Here is a 12,315-nt window from a genome sequence, read left to right on the forward strand (position 1 = left end):
GAGTTTCTACACCTAATCCTGGGAGTCTGCTGGGACCTCTGTATCCAGTTGATGGTCTTCCTGAGGACACAGGCTGGATGTGTTGATGGAAGGGGCCTTTATAATCCGCTGGTGCACAGTTGTGAAACGCCTGTGTGCGTGCGTGCGTGCGTGCGTGCGTGCGTGCGCGCGTGTTGAATGCTCGGGTAATGAGCCACAAGTTAAATTAGCTTTTGTCTTTGACGCTGACTTGCCTTTAGTCTTGCTTTCCCTCCCTTCTTCCTGATCTTTTCGTTCTGGTCTCAGACATCAGAGGCGTGACCGCAGACAGACGGCGAACATGTAAATTTGGAGCGAGGCACCGGAGCCTTTAGAACCATAAAAAAAGGAGCCATGATAGCATATTTCCTCGAATAAGCAGGTCTTTTCTCTTTCACACATTCACATAAACACACTGGCACTCCGCGTTAATGGCTTCGTAATTGTCAGAGTCAGACCATTGGGCATAATCAGGAGACTGCAGTAAGGCAAAGACCAATATTTGTAATTTACTATGACAGATAGTACATTTTTATTACCCAAGGGCTGCTGGTTTGTTTGGGGATGTGATAAAGCACACTCAGTCAAATACTTTATTTAAAATCTTTCCTCTCACTCTCACAAACGCACCGACTGTGTTGCGCCTGCTAACGTTCCCTTCTATGATTTCACCCTCGCGCACGCGTCTGTGACCTCTTCATCAACGCTTTTTGCTCGAACGTTATGGATCATATTTAGGCAGGTTGGTTATGCGTACAGATCCCAGCATTTTGGTTTGTTTTGGACTAACGTAACATTAATGGAGATTTGCATTAAATGAAGCAACCTTCGATGGGGCAGAGCCGGAGACATGCCTCCTTTAATTCCACACATTCATCTTCGTCATGCAAATCTTTTGTCTGCATTTTCCCCTAATGCAACTTGACCACTAATAACAGCATTGGACATTCATCTGTGTTACACTCATAAATAATGTATCCTTGACTGCGTGCTATAAACCGGGCTCTTCCGAGGAGGTTTTCTAGCTGGAAAATGGTGGGTTTTTTTTGGTTCGTTATTTCCCCGTCGTTAAACCAAGGCGAGAACCATTAGATGATCGGAGAACATTAAAATTCAAAGATGCAGATGTGCTCACCAGTCTGAATCTATTGTTGATGATTAGGTGCGTTTACCACCTTCAGGCACATGTGTGCAGCTCCACAGCGCTAATTGTTGATTTCAACGTGGAGGCTTTTAAAGTCTGACGCCACCGTTGTTTGGGCCGAGTTGACTTCCTGCTCAGAGATCACATCTGACCTCACAATTTGATCCCTTAGAAAGATTTTGTTGTTTGCTTATTGGATATCAAGTCCGCCGCGAAGGGCATTATTCAAAGTGGAGGCCGAATTTATTATTAAAAGCTCATTTGAGCAGCGTACTCATTCAATCGCTGACTGAGTCGCCAACACCAGCTTCTCATTCATTTCTAACAAGAGCGAGTGGGCCCGCTCACTTTGGCGCCATGACTTATGGTGAAATATCGTGTGTTGGCAGCGTGCAGCTGCTTTGAGACAGAATTAATCATGTCCAAAACACTGATTTAACAGTCAAAAGGCATTAGAATAACACATGTAAATAATAGATTTGAGTGGTTTTGGACTCTGGTGCAGAACTTTAAAATGTCACTGAATCTTCTCTAATTAGAACTGAAGGATGCTGCTCAGTAGTCAGTTTGTTGCATTGGAGACTGTGGAAGCTGGCAGTCAGGGCGGAGAAGCTGTGTGTCTGGTTAGTATGGGTGTGTGTGTGTGTGTGTGTGTTAACAAGAGAGACAAATAGGACACACAAATAGGAAGGGGGGGAGGAGCAGGTGCATCACTAATGGCTTTTTAAAAAGGTTACAGCGTAGAGCTCTTCTTTTCTAATGGGGCTCCGGCTGTGCTTGAGAAGCAATTTCCGGAAAAGATAATGTTGTCCAGAGTGCAGAGCTCTCTCTCTCTCTCTCTCTCTCTCCCCCCCCCCCCCCCCCACACCACACACACACACAACACACACACACCCTCTCTCGATGTGTATGTGTGCTCTTGTCATTAACAAGACTGACAAACACAAAGAACACAAAGAGTGGGCGGGAAGAGGAGAGAGGAACAGGGGAAAGGGAAAGAAATGTCTAATGTCTGCGCGTTGCAAAGTCAGTGCACCTTCACGTGACAAGTATCAGCTCGATGACTAACACGGGCCAGCGGAGGTCCCAAGTCAAAATCCTCCTGAGCATGCACAGTCCCGTGTTAGCAGATTTTCTTTGCTTTTACGCGACGAATGGGCAATTTTCTCTCAGAAATGTTGCACCTAATTAATTCCAAGAGCGTCGTTACTGGTTTACTCCCCGGGTTACTATGGTAAACAGCGCCTCCTCGTGGCTGCGGCGCGCAACTACAGTTTGATCGACGCCGCTGATAAAGGCGTGATCTGGTCCGGCTCTCCTTCACCAGTGAACTATAGAACACCCACAACTCTATTTTAATATTCAAGAATAACCGAAATAATGGCCACTGTAACGATTTACAGTCTGCATCAGAATTTGATTTTTTCTGTAAATGTCATATTTAATTGACTGCGCTAGTTTCCTTAATTTACGTCCTACATATACAATTTGTATACATATAATTTTTCCACATCTTTATTCAGAAACTGCATGCATGTACAATATCACAATATTTGAATTGATGTCAGATGGCTGTAATCCAGTGAGTTCATCAGGGCTAAACCCATAAAGCTTTCCAGTGATGTAAATTCATGGGAGGCTGCAACATCTTAGGCTCAGACTGGAGTTACACCCATTTTATTGAATGACGTCAGACGCCAGACTCCTAAACTCACTAAAAATAAAGTGTACAGAAAACAGTGGGAACACAAATCAACTTATGATTAAGCTTCTCAAGCATAAGGTCTGTTTTCACTGGATTTCACTGGCTGAGGAGTCAGCTTATTGATTAGCTCGCCCTCTTTGCCTTGCTTCCACTCTCTTTTTCATTTCAGTAGTCAAGGACATCTTTGCCTGTTTTACACTCCTACAGATGATGTGGTTTTTGCTTTCATCCCTTTTAATACGCGACTTGATAAAGAGCTCAAAACTGTGTTTTCAAGGAGGCAATAAGTGTAATAGAAATGAAACAAGCTTTGGTTCTGTTTAGCCAGGCAGACCATTACCAGTTTGGAAATATGCTGCATGAGCACCTTGACTTTATCTGACCTGAATGGAAGAGGACTTTGCGTAATTGGGAACAGATGTGTTTATCTTTCTTGCCAAAATGGCAGCCGCAGAAATGGTTCTTTACAGAAATATATGTGGCAGGTTGATGCGCAGCGTTTCCAGGTGAACAAAGTGAGCTAATGAGGCTGCAACTGAAGTACGAAGTGCTCAGAATTTAATTTTCATGTGAACGTAAATTCAATTGTGCTTAGCGTTTATTAGCCTGGTGTTTCTTCCTTTTATTTTCTGCTCGATACTTTCAGGGCTGCGTTTAATTAAAAGATTGCGTTTACATTTTTGTGCCGTGTGTGATGTCGTTCTTGCTGAAATGTGTCACCGGGGAAAACAGAGGAACAGCAGTTGTGGTGAAGTATTTGGAATTTATTTTGGTAAATAAATACAAAACCGAGACATTTAAACATGAAAATAAGATTTGGACAGCTATATGGTTTGTCCAAGTCTACAGTTGTTTACAAAAATGTCTGACTGAAAAGTTTTACTGGGTAAATTCAGGGCTATAATGAGCACCTTCTGCTATAACAGGCGTTGTTAGGACGCCTTGGCAGGGGTCCTTCGGAGGCCTGCAGTTACACACACGTCCAACTGTGTAATTATAGCAGCTATTTATTTTTTTTGACAGTTTAACTTAACAAAAAAAGCCAAATTAACAGTTATACTGCCATATACTGTGCTCATTTTTAACATACGCACAAACCATTTAATAAGCACACACACACACACCCACACCCACACCCACACAAGAAAAAAAGAAATCTCCGTTATATAAGCCAGGCTCATCAGTACCACCTACCTGAAGAGTCCTTATGGACTGAGACGCATTCAGATTGACATATTTGTCCACTATAAATCTGCTTTTAACAATCACTCCCAACCAGCCTGACCGCTTCAGGTACTTCCGTCACACATTTCGTACCACATACAGTAATAATAATGGGTTACCTACTGTGTAAAGAAATGTAGCGTATGTACTCTACTATACAAAACTGCCCCTCGGTGTCACACACGGGTCGGTGCCGTTAGATTTCAAAAGATATGGTGATGAGTCCGGTGCACGCGATAGGAGCAAATGGAGATAAGAAGAGGGCGGGGAGAACAGGTGGCACTGATGGATTCAAAGAAACCAATAATCAGACTAATAAATAAATAAATGAATCAATACGATTGTTAATCCAGGCGGTTAATGGACAGCCCCACTGTCCCAATTTGATACAGTTCAGAACCAGAGATTTGATGTTCAACATTAGTCGTTCGGAGTGTCTGTGACCACAGCCGTGCACGTGGAGCTGGACTGACATGCTTGTGCACAGGAAGCAAAGAGGGGAATCCCTCTGCATCTGTGCCCGTTTATGGGATATTTCCCTGGCTGTCTGCTTTAAAAGCTGCCTGGAACCGCGTCGATGTCTTCAGATGTGGCGCTGCCTCGCGTCTCCACCGGTGCCGGTTCCCTTCAGCAGCTCGGCAGTGAACATGGAGTCTGGAAACATGGTGTCAAGGGGGATTTAAAAGTAGGGGGGGGGGGCTTCCACAGGCTGCACCAGGGTCATACAGGGGTCATCCCTCCAGTTACCTCTGATTTAGCTGATTCTACGTCTGCGACTGCTCCCTCCCCTAGTTTTCAATTTCAGGTAAACTATCCTTCTAAAAATTCTATTCTCGGTGAACCCGTCTAGTTTATGGGTCACCTTTGGAACTCAAAAAGGTAATTACACAGAAAAAAAGAGTCAAGGGAGGTGGAAAGTAACAGAACTGTGAAAAATTGCACAAAGAACTCCACATGGAATCAGGCAGGAAGTCAAATCAGAAACCTCTACATCTATATATATATCTATATATATATAGATATATATATAGATGTATATATAGATGTAAAGCCTACACAGAGATGTAAACACACACACGGTACTGAGGAGGAGGTGGAATATCGGTGGAACGTTGATGGGCTCTATTGTGTTTACAGCTTTTATCTGTCCCTTTAAACACTGTATATTCAGAGATCAGATCTATTAGATGCAACAGTTTACGCCACATCGGTTCATCTGTGCTGTAACTGACAAAAGTGCTTCTGATTCAGGTGGCGTCTCTTCCTTTTTACCGTATTTTTCTTTCGTAAAGGTCTTTGTTCGAAATCATCTGTCTTTCTCTCCACTGTATCGTCCTGAGTGTTACAAAATGGTCTTTTTAGGATGATCCCCAAGTGATTACAATATTCTTTATCATTTAAAAAAAAGGAATCCTCAGCTCCGCTGAAGGATTTGATTTGATTCGGCGTTCTTTCGCATCTCCAGCCAACAGTCTTCGGTGTCATTTGACGGTCTTTGTTAAAAACAGGACACAATATTGCTTCAAAGGACTGAAAGGCCATAGTGGAGGTCACGTGAGGGGGCAACAGAAGGGCGCTTGTCCGTCTCCCGTCTGTCTTTAGCGGATGACCACGTTCAGCCCTGCTCGCCATGTGCAAATGTTGCTGTTTTGCCTCCTGCGACTGGCGGACCTTCAGACCTGGGTGGACTTGACTCGTCGGAGAGGATGGCGTCCTTCGGGGTGGGCTGGGCAGGGCGGGGGGCATTCGGAGGGCAGGTCTAGACTGCGCTGGTTAGGCAACGCCGAGGGGGGAGGAGCACATCGGGAGGGGTGGGGGATCTGAGTGGCTGATGGTCATGTGACCTCAGAATACGGTAGCCCTGGAGCCTATCGTGCAGAAAAAGATGGAACGTTAGCAGAGACGAGGGGGGAGGGACGATTCAGAGCACACAGTGTGTTTTCTTTCTTATCTTTAAGCCTATAAATAATGTTAGCATTTTCAGAGAGTTGGGTTTGAGGCTGCAGAGGTAATATCTGCGGCTATTTTGGCCGGCGCTCAGCAGCAGCTTTTCAACAGTTCTTTAAAATCTTGGACCGCATCGTGCGTCCCGCTGTGCCAGAGAAGCTCGGCGTTGATCCCGCCCACCACCCCTCCTGCTCAGCCTTGGAACATTTTCCCAAAGTTGACCAGCGGAAGGCGAAAAGCAGAAATATAAAAATCAGCAGAGAATCGGGTTTTGCAGGTGGGACGACGATGCCACATTCGCAGTTTTCTCCTGAAAGCAAAACTAGCGAAAACTAAACTGGAAGCAAAACTAGCGAAAACTAAACTGAAAGCAAAACTAGCGAAAACTAAACTGAAAGCAAAACTAGCGAAAACTAAACTGAAAGCAAAACTAGCGAAAACTAAACTGAAAGCAAAACTAGCGCCGCTGTTTCTGTTGTCTGTCAACTACAGTAGTTAAAATCAGGCCTTCTGGCCTTGCCCATGATAAAAGAAAGCTCCTATTTCACCCATTTATCAGAAATGTCTGTATATTTTGGTCCAGATCCATCCCCCCGTCCCTTACCTGGAGGCCACTTAACTTTTCGAGTGGACTCTCAACTCGTGGCAGGCTGAGGAGTGGGATCCCCACCGCCGCCTCCGGCCGCTGCAGAGGCAGAGGAGTCGGCGCTGCCAGGTGGGCTGGCTGGAAATTGTTGATCACACACGACACCTGACGGAGGAGAGTTTGTTGATAGATGCTCTATTCCTACTGCTGACTTTACGGCCCTCTCCTCCTGCTTATTTGTGTTTGTCTCTCACCAAGAAGGCCGCGATGGCGCCGCCGGTGATGAAACCCGCCAGAACGTCATTCCAGTGGTTTCTGTGCTCGGTCACTCTTATCACGCCCACCAGCACGGCCAGAGACAGCAGCGCCAGGCACAAGGTCGGCTTCGTCAAACGGGTCCCTTTGGCCCGGAACATCAGGGTGATGTACATCTGCGGGGAAACAATGGAAAAGATGAATAAACCACCAGAGGTCAGACTCTGCTTTAAGGTTTAATACCATCTGAAACTGCAAAGATGAGAAAAAACTGTGTGCAAAGTGCTTTTGTTAAAGAACTGGTTGCTTCTTTTGGCTCTTGAGCTCAAATTGTTATTATTTTTACACTAGTTAGTTGAATATTGTGGAAAAAAAGTGAATGTATTGCACAGTGATGCTCATTATACTATTGTTGCTATTGATTGGTTGTGTTTTTTTTGTGTTAATTTTAGTACTTGGTGTCTGGAATGATTAATAGGTCATCATTCAACTGATGTACTTACAATTGAAACAATAAACTTAAGGACTAAAAACCAAATGAGTGATTTTTGTGCTTTCACTCATGTCCTCACATGAAAAGGTCAATTAAACGACCGTCCCTTTGTTTACGAGTGACGCGCTCTGCGTTCCACTTTTCCTACCACTGTGTAGATGGCTGAGTAAAAGCTGAGTGCTGCATCTTTGGAGGGGAAGGATTTGCGAGCGGACGCCACCAGGTACGGGTTTCCTGTGCAGGCTCGGTTCTCTGTGATGTACTGCAGGGGCGACTGGCAGCCCAGGGCGGTGTAGTTTGGCTTGCAGGCTGTTAAAAAATGAGGGGTCTGGTGACCTGTCACCACTTGTCCTGCGTTGGCGAAGATGGTGGTCGCGAAGAGGCCAAAGGAGTAGACACCTGCATAAAAGATAGGGGAGAGGAAGAAATGAAGGGAGGGAGGACAAGTGTGGAAACTACGGATATGGGAATCAGTCAGTCAGATCATGTTAAATGAGGGTTAAATGGGTTCAGTGCTGCAAACTGTGTGGGACTAAGAGACCAGAGAGACCCAGGCCTCCGTTCTGCATTTTAAACAGGTCAGAAAGGTCACAGATAAATGCAGAGATGGTGAAAGAGGAGGACATGAAATAAAGGGAATGGATCCAGGGGAGAGCTAAACGATGGGAAACCGTGCTTTCCCTTCTGTCTCATCTAACTGACCCAGGAAACGTACGATCCGCCGCACCAGTGGGTTAAAATAACAGCAGTCAGCGGTCACAATGGTCTTCTCCTGAGCACCTTCGGTCTTCACAAAGAAGCTGGTCACCTCCCCGATCAGGATCTGGAACAGATGAGATTATGTCTCATTGGAACTCTGTGTAACATGTTGGTAAAAGATGCACGGCCACAGACTCGCGGCGTTTAGCTCATTTCATGCTAAACACCACAACCTTGGTGGAATCCTAATGAACCTTCATCAGCTGGGTCTCAACAGATGCATCAAAACCAGCTTCTATTTCAAATGTGATTAAAACAGTAGAAACCCTTCCTTCCAATCAGTTTTCTGATTCCAGACTGGGCAGTTTCCTCATGACCTGCAACTGCTGCACTAAATACAACCACATTCTCATGTCTGCTGGTACTGATAGAAGGTTCCAATCATGGATGGAGTGAAACTGATGCCTGGTATGGATGTACAGTCACGAGCAATTCACCGAGGAAGCCGATGCAGGCGTTTTTGAAGGCGTCCTAAAGGCCTGACAGCAGCACAAAGCCATCTTCCCTCAGTTCTGATACGCTAAGGTAAAAGGAAAAAAAAAATCAATCACAACATCTTTGTTGTGTTGTAGAAGAAATGGAGCGAGGCAGTCGCGCACTCAGAGAACACAATTCAAACAGCATGAGCAAAATATTCCAATAGAAAACTTGCTGAAAGGAAAAAAAAAGATTCTGTCATGCTAACGTTCTGGTGACAGCCTTCAGAAGAAAGGTGGTTCAGCAGATTTCTGGGAGAAGCTCCTGTGACGCTGCAGAGTCGTCTGGCAGCCGAATCATAGAATTCCACAGGAGTTGCTTAAACTCTAAAGAGAGGGAAACGCTTCCATTCAACCTGCTTCTCAAGCCAAAGTCAAATTTCATATATTTCAATAATAAAATAATTCAAAGCCGAATGTATTCATACAGCCACGGGGGGTAATGAGCTGCTGGGCGGAGGTCTCTGCCCTCCGAGTGCTTTTGTTCTAGCTTTGATCGTTTCGCCGCCAACATCTTATCTCAAAATAGGAGCAACAGGACACGTCGGTGTCGAGCAAACACCTGTGATTGTCTTTATTTTTCTCCATTTTTGCTCTCACGGTGGTTTTCAGGCACAGGCTTGCGTTGTCGCAGCTGACGCCGTGTTTTCGGCAGCGTGGATCCGGACTTCCCTCACGCACCTTCAAAGGCAACATCAAACTTAAGGAATTGGGGAGACGCAGACTCAGATGTGCACATCTGCACGTTTGTTGATTAGAAAAACAGACCCTGGGGTTGGCACAGTTTTGGGAACCGTGGGCGTACACCTGCTCAGATTGTGTGTTTTGGGCAATTCTGTTTCATTTGGGGCTTGGTTTATTTAGCTGATAGTCCTGGGTCTGCTTTTCGAGCATGTTCCCTAGTCTCTTTGATTGAGAATGATGTCAATAACCCGTGAGGGGGAGCACCGCGACACCAATGTGAGCATCCTGATATTGAGTGCTGATGGGCTCCTGGGTTGTCAGATGTTGCATTTCTTCCTCGGTCGTGTGTTCAAAAGGTTCTAGAAATCAATATCCATCACCTTTTGCACTGGTCTCTCAAATGTTACTTCCTTTAATCTACAGTAGAAAGGTCTGCAGCATCCATCCATCCATCCATCCATCCATCCATCCATCCATCCATCCATCCATCCGTCCTAGATGCACATTTTTTATTTGATTAATTTATTAAAAGATGCATCACTTACTAATGTTTCATCTCTATAAGACAAGTTCATTTACAAAATTTAAAAAATGGAAGAAAAACATTTGAAATAAAGGTTGTAACAACAATGAATTAGGTTGGATAGTGATTGTCAGTCAGTCCTGAAGGACAGCGGGAATATTACATTCTAACAACAGGGGGCGCTAGAGCTCCACCTCGGCCAGTAGCGACGAGAATTCCAAAAGAAGAAGAGTAATAAACAACAAATGCGGTCTTTTTTTTCCAGAATTTCTTTACTTCTTACTTTACAAATGATGGCCTCGTCTTTATTATCATTTTCATTTTTTGCACATGACCAGTGGAACGTGAAGATAAAACAATAATTAGTGAAATAACCGCAGATCAGGTAATTGTTTGCAACAAAGTTGGGACTCAGTGGGAGATAAACTGTGGATTGAGAACAATCTCTACAATCCCGAAAAGGAGAGATTTTCCTTTAAAATTATGATTATTTTCAGAAACACAGGCGCGTGCACACACACGTGCACCCCCTTGACCATGGCGAGATGCTTCCATGTGTACACCAGCAGACTGCAAATCTCATCACGTCACATGACTAGCATGAAATAAAATACTGAAAAATAAGAGTTGACAGCATCCTGGCTACGCAGAGACCGTTGAATTAAATAAAACAGATGCTGCCTCTCAGTTTGGGGAATTTTAGAAATGTTTTAAACAACGGTACGCTCCATGAATCTCATGCTAATGCTAATGTAATGTAACTGTGAACAATTTCCCATCTTTGTCAGATAAGAGAACAAAGACATACTAAAGGTCAGTGTTTTGTTTCAAAAACACTTTTCGTGTGTCTTTTTTCCGAGTGGGAATCGACCGTGTCCTGGAGGCAGTTGTTATATATTTTTTAGGTCACATTTATTTTATGCTTATCTAAGACACGGTGCATTTGTGCGTAAACACCTGATTACACAGACAAGGGGATGAGAAGATGTGGTGGAAGACAGAAAGTAGGGCAAGAGATGAACAAAGATGAAACCAAGAACCTTACGGATGAGGAGAGAAGCGAGGGGCGACTGATCCCTCCACCGAGAGCGGAGATCAGACGGTCGCCATTGTTACGTGGTGTCTGTAAAGCTCTTAACAGACTTTTGAAGAACCGTGGCTCTTTTTAACTGCTAACAGAAAAGGTGAGAGGAACCCTGCGAAAAAAGCAGGGCACAGAGACGTGCACATCCCCCAGCTTGTGGGTTGGTTGGAAAGCATGTGACTATTGATCCACATGGATCAATTTGGTTCAGTTATGACCAGTTAGTTCAGTGTAATAGAAGGCTGCATCCTGGCTTCGCTGTTATTCTATAGGCAACAAAAGGCAGCCGCATCCACTCTCTCCATTTTTCCTCACTCCAAAACACTGACGGCGTCAACTATGACTAACACTAGCATCAATCAGAACCGGAAGCGGTGATGCAGCATTAAATGTCTGGATGACGTCTCGACGTATAAAAGGAAGCTTAATCTGGAAGAGGAAGGTTGGAATTTACACGGTTGCGAAGCTTTTAACAGAAGTGCGTGGGAATAGGGGCTTCACAGTTCTGACTGAGAAAATGGTAAATTGATATGCGCATTTGCCACATGACCCTCAGTTGGTATTATTTAGGGATCCGCAGTGTCCTTGAAGGTCTCCTAAAAATGCCTCCGCACTGACAGGAAGCAGACCTTCAACGTTAAGCTTCCGCAAATATCACCTGGCTTTTGTGGACACTGCAGGCCCAAACCTCCACTTTCTACCAAGCCTTCACACACAGCACACACATCCTCACACACACGCACACACACATGCACGCAGGCAGGGATGGTAACCATGACAATTCAGCTACATGCGCTTCATCATCACCCACACTCTCTCTATCCTTCGCCTTCTCTCTGTCTCACTCTGCTTTTGTTCTGTAACTCACTCAGGGTTCAGGCAGCTTTCCGAAACCCTCAGTAGAAGAGGAACTACCAGAATCATTATTTTTTCCCCTCCTGATTCGAATGAAACTTTCCAGCCTCTGTCTTATTCTCAGCCAGGTTACCGTGACACCCAGTTCATGGCGCTCTCCCTCATTCGCCTCTATGCCTCCACTTCCTCATGCTGCCTTTTTTTTTCTCTCCGGAAGAAAAAAAAGAAAAAAGCTGGAGAAAAGATAAAGACGATAATAACAAGGAACTAGCGAACTGTGGATTAGAGCGGAAGATTGCCGCGAAATTGTCTGAGTGTATTGCCGGATTAGTGTCCTCATCTGCGGTTACAGCCTGTTTTACAGGCTATCACAGCAGGATGAGGCAGCTGGTCAGACGTATCGACCCAGGGGCTCCAGGGCCTGCTGTCTCCATCTCTCAATCCTCGACCCAGGGCGACTGGCAGAGTCGGGATAAAACCACGATTATCCTTTATTATCCTCGCCTTTTCTCACAGGCCGCACTCGTAAGGAGCTAATCTTCCTGTCTGTCTCTCGTATGGT

The 12,315-nt window shown here is 44.9% G+C and overlaps 1 protein-coding gene across 4 annotated transcripts in view; it reads right to left on the reverse strand.

Annotated features, from left to right (window-relative positions):
* Positions 1 to 3,610: 3,610 nt before the first annotated feature.
* plppr2b (phospholipid phosphatase related 2b) overlaps positions 3,611 to 12,315 on the reverse strand; it is a 31,155-nt gene continuing 22,450 nt past the window's right edge. For 3 of the 4 annotated variants that reach the window (XM_057035058.1, XM_057035060.1, XM_057035057.1), the window contains 5 exons: positions 8,075 to 8,195; positions 7,521 to 7,771; positions 6,879 to 7,055; positions 6,659 to 6,789; positions 3,611 to 5,959 (listed from right to left, as the gene is read on the reverse strand). In XM_057035058.1, the coding sequence (XP_056891038.1) occupies positions 5,851 to 5,959; positions 6,659 to 6,789; positions 6,879 to 7,055; positions 7,521 to 7,771; positions 8,075 to 8,195 (789 nt within the window). In that variant the 3' untranslated portion in view covers positions 3,611 to 5,850. Of the gene's footprint in view, positions 5,960 to 6,642; positions 6,790 to 6,878; positions 7,056 to 7,520; positions 7,772 to 8,074; positions 8,196 to 12,315 lie in introns of all 4 variants that reach the window. The other variant, XM_057035059.1, reaches the window with a different exon arrangement.

The sequence above is a fragment of the Takifugu flavidus genome, chromosome 6 (genome assembly GCF_003711565.1).
Source record: "Takifugu flavidus isolate HTHZ2018 chromosome 6, ASM371156v2, whole genome shotgun sequence".
Taxonomy (NCBI): domain Eukaryota; kingdom Metazoa; phylum Chordata; class Actinopteri; order Tetraodontiformes; family Tetraodontidae; genus Takifugu; species Takifugu flavidus.